The 14,216-nt window shown below is 37.2% G+C and overlaps 1 protein-coding gene across 2 annotated transcripts in view; it reads right to left on the minus strand.

Annotated features, from left to right (window-relative positions):
* LOC128230375 (TPR repeat-containing protein DDB_G0287407-like) overlaps positions 1 to 13,683 on the minus strand; it is a 47,931-nt gene extending 34,248 nt beyond the window's left edge. For both annotated transcript variants that reach the window (XM_052942588.1, XM_052942587.1), the window contains exons 1-14: positions 12,984 to 13,683; positions 12,647 to 12,823; positions 9,562 to 9,699; positions 7,294 to 7,332; positions 6,994 to 7,183; positions 5,118 to 5,258; positions 4,760 to 5,013; positions 4,148 to 4,306; positions 3,839 to 3,943; positions 2,955 to 3,022; positions 1,749 to 1,833; positions 1,299 to 1,438; positions 1,015 to 1,077; positions 680 to 740 (exon numbers count right to left, since the gene is read on the minus strand). In XM_052942588.1, the coding sequence (XP_052798548.1) occupies positions 680 to 740; positions 1,015 to 1,077; positions 1,299 to 1,438; positions 1,749 to 1,833; positions 2,955 to 3,022; positions 3,839 to 3,943; positions 4,148 to 4,306; positions 4,760 to 5,013; positions 5,118 to 5,258; positions 6,994 to 7,183; positions 7,294 to 7,332; positions 9,562 to 9,699; positions 12,647 to 12,823; positions 12,984 to 13,241 (1,878 nt within the window). In that variant the 5' untranslated portion in view covers positions 13,242 to 13,683. The remainder of the gene's footprint in view (positions 1 to 679; positions 741 to 1,014; positions 1,078 to 1,298; positions 1,439 to 1,748; positions 1,834 to 2,954; positions 3,023 to 3,838; positions 3,944 to 4,147; positions 4,307 to 4,759; positions 5,014 to 5,117; positions 5,259 to 6,993; positions 7,184 to 7,293; positions 7,333 to 9,561; positions 9,700 to 12,646; positions 12,824 to 12,983) is intronic.
* Between the last annotated feature and the right edge of the window lie 533 nt (positions 13,684 to 14,216).

The raw sequence follows: 14,216 nt of genomic DNA on the forward strand, positions 1-14,216 counted from the left end.
TTATTTTTTGGAAAAAATCCGATGAACAAGTTATCAATTTGGTGTGGCCTTACCAATTTAATACTTTGTCAGATTTTGGTCAAGAAAAAAAAATGAAATGTGCCAGCAAAAAAAAAAGTACAATTTTTTCCATTTTCTTTAAAAACAGGACTGGGTGTCAGAAATTCCCCATGAAATATTTATTTTATTAAACGACCTATTTCAGTCTTCTAGAATTTTTTACCAAAAAAAACCCAACATTTTTTGCATTGTTTTATGCTACATGGCTTTACATAGATTTTTTGTAAAAAAGATTGATAGCTTATTTGTTTTTTTTATTTCAATAGCTGTAGTTAATCCCTTGGAACAATGCTTCAATAGAGTGTGGTCTTATGCTGTGAGCAAAACCAGTGAACATAGGGGAAAACTATTTTCTTGCTTTGTGGTCATCAACCAAACTCACATATCCCCGGCATACCTTGGTGAAAATAAATGCGCTTACCTGACAACCATAAACTTGTTGGATTTAATGCTTACCGTACTCTGACACTGCTTCATGTAAAATAAACGCAAATCCTTTTTTTTCATAAGATACCAACACCAACTTACATGCAATAGTAATTTGCTAAAAAACATTTTGTGTAAGCCTAAATATATACATGTACCATAACTTCTTCTATCCAAGTTGTATCTTTTTTACCTTGTCAAATTTAAGAAGAAATGCTTTGAAGTAGTCTACCAACTTCTGGAGATAGAAATTTCTGAAATGTAAATCCAATAACAAACATGTATCATCCATTTTTAATTTCTCTGTAAACAACTCAAGTGAAATTGTATTCAAATTGACAGTACATTTCATAATTGTAGATCACAATTCTACCCTAAACCAGTTTTGCAATGTCAAGCATATATTTATAAAAGGTGTGCCTGCATTCCTGTTTCCAAAATCTACCATAGTAGAGCGAGATCAAAGGTCTCCCAGCAACACATGCACAAGTAAACACATTCATAAGTTTTGAAAATCTTTGAATGTACCTTTTATCTGGGTCTGAGAGGTACTTGGCTTCAACTGCATCGCCCAGCTGCTTAAAACCAAACCTGCACAAAGAAATTTAACATGGCAATAACAAATGCATTATTATTTAAACTGAAAGTTGATGGTGTAATAGGCTTGCTGTCTAATAAGCTATCATTTTAGACACCAATACACTCACATTTACCAAATTAATAGACTTAAAGGAGTGATCCATATCCGTGACATGTTGCTGTTGTATTATGGTCTTTGCAATTTTTGTAATTAGATATTTATTCCAGCCTACTTGATCATGTTTCCCTGGTGTATGACCATGTTTTCAAGGGCGTAGTACAGCGGTGTCCAGATGTGGCCAGGTATGGAAAACATCTCCAGTAGAATGGTCTCCGACATTCCCTGGCTGCACAGCTCAATACAACACAACACCTGTATACAGAGTAGAATAGCTTAACAATCTCAAGTTCATTACACATGAAAGCAAGGTTTTTGAATCTATTGTAGGATTTAAACAAGGCCTATGAGCCATACATAAAATATCATAGAAGCTGTGTAGGATATGTAAGGTTTTTGTTACAAAATAGATTGTCTGACTCCAAATGATATAAACATTACATTTTAACCATTGATGTAAATAATTTCTAATAAGGGATCCTTCAGAAAGGCACAATACATCCCCAGTATAAAATCAGCACTCTAAATTGGGTTGAAACTGTTGATAAGCCACCCTTTCTTGCACCTGTTCGACAAGGTTCCCCTGATATTCTTCAACATTGTAGTCTTCCTCAAGCCTCCCCAGCATGTGGGAAAACAGTTCCTCTATACTGAAATACAACAAACCTAAGGATCCCATTTTTAATCATTGCCAAAAATTGATATTTATCAACAATGAGGGATTATTATACATATTTGTCTGAAGGTATTCTATATAATTTAAAAATCAAAACAGATATTAAACAAGAGCTGTCACAGAGACAGGCCACTCGACTATTCTGTCGCTTTTACGATTGCAAAGACTTGGTGAAACATGCATGGATCACTGTAAAATTAGATTACATGCAAAACCTTAACGAGTAAAAAACATTATGAGCATAATTTGCATTATATGCTTGATTGTATAGTTTCAATGCCATACATTTAGTAGTTGCAGAGTTATTGAATTATATGCAAAATCTTAACCAGAATTCATAAGTCGAATAATAAAGGGGCAAAATTTATATTATATGTAAGATAGAGTTATCTAAATTGATTTATTAAGAAGATTGGATGGTTGGGAGCCAGCCCTTGTCTAAAGCTAAAGTCAATGCAATATAATTATGATCTATTTTTTTGTGATATTGTGCGAACATGCAAAACCTTGACCAGAATTTCTAATTCAAATAATAAATGGCCATTATTTGGTTTATATGCAAAATACAGTTATCTAGCTTGGTTATTCAAGGAGGTTGGATGGTCAAGTCCTATTGTATAAAGTCTCAGTACAATACATCAAGTATTTGCTGAGATATCAACCTATGTGTGCTTACATGCAAAACCTTAACCAGAATGTCTAAGTCGAATAATAAAGGCCCATAATTTGCATTATTTTCAAAATATTGATATCTAACTTTATTATGTACGTTGGGTAGTTGGGAACACATATCTAAAGTTTCAATGCAATACATGATGTATTTGCTGAGATAATGACTTGAAGGTGCTTACGTGCAAAACCCTAACCAAGGTGTGACACCGACGTCAAAGCAAGGGTTAGTAGTACAGCCCTCCTGATTCTTGGTATAGTATAGCTAAAAACCTTTGCTCATGTTTATTTTCAGATTTTGGCAGGTAATTTTAAAAAAAATTCAAACAAAGCAAAGGGCTCTTTAAATCTTTGCAATTGTCATTGTGGTGTGATTAAACAACTTTCTGTTGCACATTACTAAACGTTTTAAAGTTCAAGGATTACCTGCTAGAGTTTATCAATGTATCTATCTTCTTGTCCAGCAGCCGGAAGTAGCCAAAAGCAATCAGTTCCTGGAAATAAAGTAAAGACTCAATCATACATGCCATACATATATATATATAGTTAAATTGAAGAATCAAGTTTCAGGAAATGTACATTGACATATCTTACTAACTAGTTCTAGTTGTTTGAAAACTTCTAAAGTCATTCCAAAGGGAAAAGTTTTTCGGCAGAGTAACAGCTAAAAATATTTCAGAAAATAAAAAAGGGTCGGTATTTTTTTTTTAAATCAGCATCTCCTTTTTTTTCGCCATGATGCTCAGTAAATTTTATCAATATGAATGATCATCAATGAAGCACCAAAGAACCCCTTTCTTGCGGAGTAATGTTGCTGCTCAGCTCAGTTCTGTACTTAGAACATTGAAAACACTTCAGATAAAGTTTCTATGTATCACCGTATTGTCAAGGTAATATTTATGGATGGAATGTGTATCGGATAGAAATTGACCTGACAACACTTCAAATGCATCATGGAAATAACATTGTTTGCACATTTCTCTACAATGAATCCCCGTGGAAATGTGAGAGCTATTCCACAGACCATTTAGAGTAGTCACTCTGGGTTTACACATATCAAATCTAAAGTTCACACACACAATATCAAAAGTTATCAGAAACTTCTAAACAATGAAAGTGTATAAACAATTTATGTAAGGTATGTAAGACAACAACTTATCGCCATGGTTATATTAAGAAAGAGTGGTATCTTGGTCATTTCTGCAGCCACAATCATCTCCAGCTGGGATGGGGACAGCTCCTTACCACAAGCTCCATGGCTTTGCTTGAGGTGGGGAATAAAATACCTTCAGCTCCTACTACCAACTTACCGCCATGGTGATGTTGAGAAAGAGAGGTATCTTGGTCATCTCTGCAGCCACAATTCTTTCCAGCTGGGGTGGGGACAGCTCTTTACCACTAGCTCCAAGGCTTTGCTGTTGACAAAATGTATGTTTATTAACATAGACTGTGTAACATATACTTGAAGTTGCAGATTTTTAGATAAGAAAAAAAAATATAAAGTCGTTTTTAGTTTCTCTAATGTTGGTTAAATTATGATGCAGCAAACGTACGATTACACTTAATACCTAGTTCAACTCCAGCCATTTATAAAACCCCAGTAGTCATTCAGTACCCACCACAGCCATGTCCCTCTTGCTGTCAGTGTCAAGAGGTTGGATGGCAATGTTGAGGTAGTTCCTGGCTGCCAGCTCCGTGATGTTGGCCACGTCAGACGTCAGTGTGGACACCACCACCAGGCTTCCTGTGGGCAAGTTATGGGGTAACCAGTACAGAACCTGAGCAGAGGGAGGAATATGTTGTGTATTAGTCTCACCAGTATGAAACCTGAGGGGGTGAAGAAAAGTATTACTTATAAATATGATTTTATTAGGTAGAAAGATTTACTACCTTCTGTATCACAGTGTTAAATTCAATACAATAAACCCGATGAAATGTTTTTTTAGCAAAGTTCATACATCAAATACATTACCCATTTATTATGCTTTTTTGAAACTTTTATTAAAACAATAAAACTTCCGTCTCAAGAAGTTGTTGATGTTATTTTCATGACAATGTAAAAAGTTGATAAAAGGGGCTTTTCTCCACAATATATGCAAAGTTTTATTATTTAACACAGTTCTGGCCCATGTTGCATCAGGACAATGATGATGACAACAAAAATGATGAGTTTATAACAATATCTAAACTTTTCAAAATCAAAAAACAAATATCAATGACTGTTCACAAACCTTGGTAATTTTGCTGATGTATGTCACTTTGTCAATTCCATCCACAACAAGCACAGGCTTCTTGCCCCTAGAAATAAGTTGTCCCATGACACTTTGTAGCTTTTGTACAAGGGCGCGTATGTCCCCAATATCATCACTGCCATCTGTTGATTTGGTGGTCTCCACATTTTTGTCAGATTTTCCCAGACTGTTATCTTTACCAGTGTGTATATATTCAAACTCTGTTACAATTCTGGACAAAAGGCTGCTCACATCTGAAATACAAAACATAAGATCAAATTTTATCTAACATATTATTTGGGCATAATATTTATAACAATGAAAAAAATATTATCATTAAAGAACCCATCTCACATACCTGTGCTATTGTCAGCAAAGCCACAAAAGTGATAGGCAACTGCAATGACCGTGTTTTCTCTGAGAGAGGCGACCCAGTTACACAGCAGGGCTGACTTTCCACTGCCTGTCTCTCCTGTTATGTAAACATGCTGTGGCTGCTCTAGAAATAGAAAAAGAAAATAATCCTAGAGTTGTAACTTAAATCTCACATTTAAATATTTCAGCAAAATATAAGTTGTACTGATCTTTCAATATTTAAATAAAATAGCTAATGTTAAATTAATTTTGTATATTTTTGATATCTTAAAGTCAGTCTTAAAATGAGCTTGAAATATCTTTGTTAATATACTTTACAGTTTTCCTAAACACATACAAAAGACATGTACCATAATAAAATACCTAAACCATTCTGTGCCACACTTAATGCCAACATATCTAAACCATTCTGGGTCCTAGTAACTGCCAGTATACCTAAACCATTATGTTTCCTACTTTACTGCTTATAAACCTAAACCATTCTGGGTCCTACTTTACTACCTATGTACTTATAAACCTAAAGCATTCTGGGTCCTACTATACTCCTTATAATCTAAAGCATTCTGGGTCCTACTTTACTGCTTATAAACCTAAACCATTCTGTGTCCTACTTAACTGCTTATAAACCTAAACCATTCTGTGTCCTACTTAACTGCAAATACACCTTAACCATCATGTGCCCTACTTAACTGCAAATACACCTAAACCATTATGTGCTCTACCTAACTGCAAATACACCTAAACCATTAAATGCCCTACTTAACTGCAAGTACACCTAAACCATTATGTGCCCTTCTTAACTGCAAATACACCTCAACCATTATGTGCTCTACTTAACTGCAAATACACCTAAACCATTAAATGCCCTACTTAACTGCAAATACAACTAAACCATTCTGTGTCCTACTTAACTGCTTATGAATCTTAACCATTCTGTGTCCTACTTAACTGTAAATACACCTTAACCAGTATGTGCCCTACCTAACTGCAAATACACCTAAACCATTATGTGCCCTTCTTAACTGCAAATACACCTAAACCATTATGTGCCCTACCTAACTGCAAATACACCTTAACCATTATGTGCTCTACTTAACTGCAAATACGCCTATATCATTAAATGCCCTACTTAACTGCAAATACAACTAAACCATTAAATGCCCTATTTAACTGCTAATATACCTAAACCATTATGTGTCCTACTTAACTGCTAACATACCTAACCCCGTCTGGGTCCTACTTTACTGCTAATACACCTAAACCATTCTGGGTCCTAATTAACTGCTAATATACCTAAACCATTATGTGTCCTACTTAACTGGTAATATACCTAAACCCTTCTGGGTCCTACTTTACTGCGAATACACCTCAACCGTTCTGGGTCTTACTTAACTGCTAATATACCTAAACCATTATGTGTCCTACTTAACTGCTAATATACCTAAACCCTTCTGGGTCCTACTTAACTGCTAATACTCTTAAATCATTCTGGGTCCTACTTAACTGCTAATATACCTAAACCATTATGTGTCCTACTTAACTGCTAATATACCTAAACCATTATGTGTCCTACTTAACTGCTAATATACCTAAACCCTTCTGTGTCCTACTTAACTGCTAATACTCTTAAATCATTCTGGGTCCTACTTAACTGCTAATATACCTAAACCATTATGTGTCCTACTTAACTGCCAATATACCTAAACCATTATGTGCCCTAACTGCTTACATCCCTTACTAACCGCTTGCAGACACCTGTTTATTGAAAAGGTGAAGGTACTGTGTATATAAATGTTACACCTGCTGGCCAGGAACGCTGAAAACTTCCTAGCTTCAACATGTACATGTATTTAACTCACCTGCAGACACCTGTTTGTTGAGAATGTCCTGATACTGTTCCCCGTGAACATAAATGTTACACCTGCTTGCTAGAAAGGCATCATGTTGACTAAGCACCTCCTCCCGGGGAGATTTCTGATGTGATGACAGATCAGCGAACAACACTGTCTTTAGGTAGGACATGATTGTCTCATACATGATCTTTGCTGCCTGAGATGGAGAAGTATCATTGATATGTTCGGTAACAGACAAAGCATGAAAAAGGAATCTTTTTGAATAAGCAAGAGAAGCTTATAATGTTATATAAAAAAACCATTTACCTCTGCTGGCGTCTTATAGTCGATATGAACTCCTAAAGTCTGAAAATAAAAAAAAAGGATGTAAATAACAGTTATTAGAATGAAAATTATCATAGGCCTCACAAGTACAAATCTACAATAAGGTGTAATGGGAGATAAATATTGAACTAACAACGTCACTTCAAAAGTAAAAGAAGTTTGCAATCGACATGCACCAGAAGTTGGTCATTTGTACACATGTACATGCACTATAATCCTACCTTCTCCCTGTTTTCAGAGACCCTGTGTTTGAGAAATGGGTCACTCTTACACATGTACATGCACTATAATCCTACCTTCTCCCTGTTTTCAGAGACCCTGTGTTTGAGAAGTGGGTCACTCTTACACATGTACATGCACTATAATCCTACCTTCTCCCTGTTCTCAGAGACCCTGTGTTTGAGAAATGGGTCACTCTTACACATGTACATGCACTATAATCCTACCTTCTCTCTGTTCTCAGAGACCCTGTGTTTGAGAAATGGGTCACTCTTACACATGTACATGCACTATAATCCTACCTTCTCTCTGTTCTCAGAGACCCTGTGTTTGAGAAGTGGGTCACTCTTACACATGTACATGCACTATAATCCTACCTTCTCTCTGTTTTCAGAGACCATGTGTTTGAGAAATGGGTCACTCTTACATATGTACATGCACTATAATCCTACCTTCTCTCTTTTCTCAGTGACCCTGTGTTTGAGAAATGAGTCACTCTTACACATGTACATGCACTATAATCCTACCTTCTCCCTGTTCTCAGAGACCCTGTGTTTGAGAAGTGGGTCACTCTTACACATGTACATGCACTATAATCCTACCTTCTCTCTGTTCTCAGAGACCCTGTGTTTGAGAAGTGGGTCACTCTTACACATGTACATGCACTATAATCCTACCTTCTCCCTGTTTTCAGAGACCCTGTGTTTGAGAAGTGGGTCACTCTTACACATGTACATGCACTATAATCCTATCTTCTCCCTGTTTTCAGAGACCCTGTGTTTGAGAAATGGGTCACTCTTACACATGTACATGCACTATGATCCTACCTTCTCCCTGTTCTCAGAGACCCTGTGTTTGAGAAATGGGTCACTCTTACACATGTACATGAACTATAATCCTACCTTCTCTCTGTTCTCAGAGACCCTGTGTTTGAGAAGTGGGTCACTCTTACACATGTACATGCACTATAATCCTACCTTCTCTCTGTCCTCAGAGACCCTGTGTTTGAGAAGTGGGTCACACTTACACATGTACATGCAATATAATCCTACCTTCTCCCTGTTTTCAGAGACCCTGTGTTTGAGAAGTGGGTCACTCTTACACATGTACATGCACTATAATACTACCTTCTCCCTGTTTTCAGAGACCCTGTGTTTGAGAAGTGGGTCACTCTTACACATGTACATGCAATATAATCCTACCTCCTCTCTGTTCTCAGAGACCCTGTGTTTGAGAAGTGGGTCACTCTTACACATTGACATGCACTATAATCCTACCTTCTCTCTGTTCTCAGAGACCCTGTGTTTGAGAAATGGGTCACTCTTACACATGTACATGCACTATAATCCTACCTTCTCTCTGTTGTCAGAGACCCTGTGTTTGAGAAATGGGTCACTCTTACACATGTACATGCACTATAATCCTACCTTCTCTCTGTTCTCAGAGACCCTGTGTTTGAGAAATGGGTCACTCTTACACATGTACATGCAATATAATCCTACCTCCTCTCTGTTCTCAGAGACCCTGTGTTTGAGATATGGGTCACTCTTACACATGTACATGCACTATAATCCTACCTTCTCTCTGTTCTCAGAGACCCTGTGTTTGAGAAGTGGGTCACTCTTACACATGTACATGCACTATAATCCTACCTTCTCTCTGTTCTCAGAGACCATGTGTTTGAGAAATGGGTCACTCTTACACATGTACATGCACTATAATCCTACCTTCTCTCTGTTCTCAGAGACCCTGTGTTTGAGAAATGGGTCACTCTTACACATGTACATGCACTATAATCCTACCTTCTCCCTGTTTTCAGAGACCCTGTGTTTGAGAAATGGGTCACTCTTACACATGTACATGCACTATAATCCTACCTTCTCCCTGTTTTCAGAGACCCTGTGTTTGAGAAGTGGGTCACTCTTACACATGTACATGCACTTTAATCCTGCCTTCTCTCTGTTCTCAGAGACCCTGTGTTTGAGAAATGGGTCACTCTTACACATGACTGTACATGCACTATAATCCTACCTTCTCTCTGTTTTCAGAGACTCTTTGTTTGAGGTCCTCCATCATGTGTGAGGAGTGCTCGCTCTCTGCTGAGTACTTGAACACCTGCTTCTTGTCTCCCTTTTGTACCCCTTCCTCTCGCATCATGTCATCGTACATCTGTGAACAGATGTCAAGTAAAAGTACTCCTCCAGTACAACATGTTCTGTGAAAAATTCATATTAACATCAGGACACCTTATAGCATAATTGTGAGAATATTCATAAATATCAATAAATCTTAATGAAGATGCAAAGACTTTCTACCATTTTGATTTTTAATACTGGGTATAAACATTTTAATTCAAGAAACAAACTGGTTTGCAAGCTAAAGTTGCTTAACTGTTTAACTGCATATTGTTTTTATTGGATATGGAATGTAGAGAAAACAACTGGTAAAAAAACTGTCACAAGAACATGACAATTGCCCCCAATTAGGTTTTGTCTGGGTTGGTAATTGGCCTCTAAGCTAATAATATCACTATTATGAAGCAATAGCAAAAAATGTAGTTGGAGCATTGCATAAATAAAAAGGAACCCAACAACGGTTCTTAGTCAAAGCACTTAGATTCAGATGCATTTGAATGTAATAATTGAACAAGAGGCCCATAAGGGCCTTTGCTCAACTGTCATGGCCCTTGTGGTCATTTTAAAACCAGAGCATGTATGTATGGGTAATAGGCAACAAACATATAATTCACGTTTTGTGTTTGGGTTAGCTGAAAACATTGCCCGTTCAACATTAAAGGACAGAAAGTGTTGTAAGCAGATTAGTTGTATGAACTATTTTAATATGTGCCAAGTCAAGGTAATCTGAGGAAATTTTTTATTTGCTTTCAAAACTGTACTCATAGTCAAAATTTCATTTCTGTAGCTTTAAAAATATAAAATTTGGTCAAAAGGTCAGTCAAGGTCATACGAGGACAAATTTGACACTCGTTTGCAAAACTGTACACATGGTCCAAATTTCTTTACTGTAGCTTTAAAAATAAAAAAGTAGGTCAAAAGGGGTGGGGCCAGCTTTGGCCCCAGGGGCATAATTTCAACTGTTTTGCTAGATGGTCATCATATGATGCTCCACAACAAATATTAAAGGTATGAGCCTTGTGGTTTAAAACAAGAAGATAAAAAATATTGAGTTTGAAAATATTTCTTAAATAAGTCTCTAGGAAACTTGTGACCCCCAGGGCAGTGCCAGTTTTGACCCCAGGGGCATAATTTGAACAACCATGGTAGTGGAACACTAAATTATGCCTTATTCAAAATAGAAAATCCCAATTTAAGTATACCAAACCTGTGAACACCAGGGGCATGGTCAGTAATGACCCCAGGGGCATAATTCAAACAAACATTCACAAGCAATTGTGTTTAGATGGATACGGGAACGACAGACACTTTGGCCAATAGAGCTAAAAATGGCCTTTGGCAACAACAAGAACAAGGGAGAGTAGTACACAAAACCAACTGCGCAACCAAAAGGCAAGTTGTCTCCCTTTAATCCTAGACTTGACTTTACATGTAAACTTGGCTAAAAATAGACTTCGCTCATGTAGACTTGGCTAAAAATAGACTTAGCTAAAAATAAAAAAATAAAAATACTTTCAAGGCCCATAATCTAGGCATGCATGGGCAGATCTGGCTGGTATTCGAAAGGAACCCAGCTGTGATGGATATAAAAATACTGTTTAAGTTTCATCGAGATACAATCAAAACTGAAGACTCTATTGTGTTCACAAGCAATTGTTTACAGACGCACGCACTGACGCACGGACACAGGGATGTACATACGACCTACACATTACCATCGCATAAGCTCATTCCTTATACGTGATTGGCTAGTCGGTGTTATCCGTGATATATCCGAGTTAGGTGTATAGCTTAATTATGTCACCCGATTAGAGTAAGCCATCGTAGCTCAGTGGATACGACGCTGGACTCCAATTTTGGCAACACGGGTTCGAACCCGGTCTCCGACACAATTTGTTTTGTACATTTTGGTACTTTTTTTTACAATTATGATTTCTAAGCGTAACATATTCTATGAAATAATTGTCCTGAGATTCGTTACAGATAAAAACTTTTTTTGGTGCCAATCTGGTGTACAGTCCCTTTAACCTTAATAATGACCGTAAAATCAGGGAGCATATTATTGTCAACGGCAACCTACAAACGAAGTTCGATAAAACGTTATTTGGGACAATATTTTGTAAAACTATTGACTGTGACCTTAACCTTTGGCCTAGTGACCCAAAAATCAATAGGGGTCATTTTCTGGTGAAGGGCAACATAACACCCAAGTTAATTGTTATTAGATGAAAGCATTCTTGTGTTAATGTCAAAATGTTTTGTAACAGATTGATATAAGGACAGATGGACAGTCAAATGATATATGCGCATCTTTTTTATGGGGCATAAAGAGTTCATACATTGACCAAAAAGTAATTTAGAGGCTTTCACACAATTTAGTCCTAATTTACTTTATATTTGCTCTCACATCCATTATTTATGGGACAGTAAATACTAACACCCAATTGGATTGAAAAGGGCTGATGTATGTTGCATCTGCCGAATTTATTTTGAAAAGGACTGGTGCATTTGCAACCCAGTCCGCATAACTTGTATGATAATGATTACATAATAGTGTAAGTAATGGGTAAAAGTCCCATAAAGTTGGACGTATAAGAAAGTCCAATATAATTATTTACATAATTATAAAGCAAATTGGACAAGCAGAGAGGAGGCGAGGAGGGAAGGTGGAAAGATCAACAGCGAATTTGCAGCTTGCAATCTGCATGAGCTTGGAAAATAGAAAGGCCGTAATGCGCATGCTTGCTATGGTGCTTCCATTGCGCTGAGATTATTTTATACTGATATATGTTTCATTCACAGAACCCAACACTGCTTTGCCTCTCAGCCTGTCCAAACTGTTATCAAAATATACACATGCACAATATAAATCAATTTATATCTCCTTTGTCATATAAATTATGTTTTATTTTTCAAACGTTAAGACTTCATGATATTGTCTACCAGATACTGGAAGATTAAAACACTGAATATCACAGTACCTTATCCCTGAAGAACAGTGTAGCTGGTATATATCCAGGGTTGTTAAGGAAGCCATGAAGAAATTCCAGCTCCGTGACACTTCTGTCTCTCACATCAGCCAGCCAAGGGTAGCGAGGTAGTGCATTGTCAAAGTTCTTTTGCAGGCCAGCATCATCCGCCCCATGCCAGCCATACCGCTAAAAGACAATAAAAATGTTCCTCTTTTTCAATTCAAAATGTTTGAAATTAAATATATTTAAAAGTCTGGAGTATTTTAAACCTAAACAAAGCTAAAACCTATGAGTTTTCAGAATATATTTACTGAACTGAGGAAAATATTATCATCTATAAATTTACCTGTCCAAAGAATCCTACAAACATATCAGATCTGTCAATCTCACGGAGGCAGATATTGATGACCTGTGCCTTGTCCGAGGACTCTGCTGTGATGCCCCAGCGCATGTCAACAGCCGCAAACTGTAGTCCATGGGAGTTGCAAAGGTGAGCAATCGAGGGCCAGTAGCGCCGTGTTAGTTCTTCTCTTTCTTCCTCCATACCCCCAAAAGGGGAGGAGAAAAATATTTTAACCACATGTGGACTTTTTAACTTAGACATTTTATACTAATGTGATGGTCCTGAAAGTAATCAATGTTTATAGAATAAAGGGCTAGGAAATGAAGTAAACCTGGGAGGAAAAGAGCGCCCGGTGTAGGGCTCGAACCCACGACCGCCGGAACACTAGCACGGCGCTCTAACGAACTGAGCTAACCGGGCGGCTGGTTCTAACCCACACACACTACAGAAAACTTAAAAATAGTTTGCTTCTGTCGCCTGCATACAGTATCCCGGAACAACCTATTTTCGACCACAACTTATTTTCGATATGTGGTGTAAACAAGTAAATGATTGATATAAATTGGCAATGTCAGTGACGATATCAAATGACATGACATGGCACAAAGTAAATGCGAGCTCGTTTTTCTATGTAACCTAGAAGCGTTTTTATATAAAATACGTGCAATATAGATCCTATATATTCCATTAAAATGAATGTTGGATACAGTGCACAGTGGTTTTTATTTGTTTACAAACAGAGAGTTTTCAAGGGAAATCACTCCCGCAACAGGTCGATTTAAAACTGTTGATTGCTCTTTTTTTCGTTACAGTAGAGTTATTTCCCATTAATGCTCTACGTTTGTAAACTAATAAAAAAAAGTTTATGCGCAGGTTTCTATCATTAAATGAAGTAGCAATGATGTTGTACGTGTCAATATTAAATTACTGCTACAGTAATTATAACTATGAAATTGCCATTATGCTATGTCATGTCATTATTTTATCTACACTTGTGCATGTTTAAGAACCAGGGTAGCTCTGACAAGCTCTTAGCTATGGGTAGCTCTAGCCAGAGTAACATGCCTGAGCACTATTTGGGGAACAAACTCTAATATGTCTAACAATCTTATTGGAGCACTCACCCAATGGGCCTTTGCCCGAGGGCGAGTATAAATGAGCTTGTAACACTCCCAGATGTCATGGGGTTTTCGCTCTCCATGAAGCAGGGGCAGTTTATCATGGTCTCTTTAAAAA

The sequence above is a fragment of the Mya arenaria genome, chromosome 4, assembly GCF_026914265.1.
Source record: "Mya arenaria isolate MELC-2E11 chromosome 4, ASM2691426v1".
NCBI classification, from domain to species: domain Eukaryota; kingdom Metazoa; phylum Mollusca; class Bivalvia; order Myida; family Myidae; genus Mya; species Mya arenaria.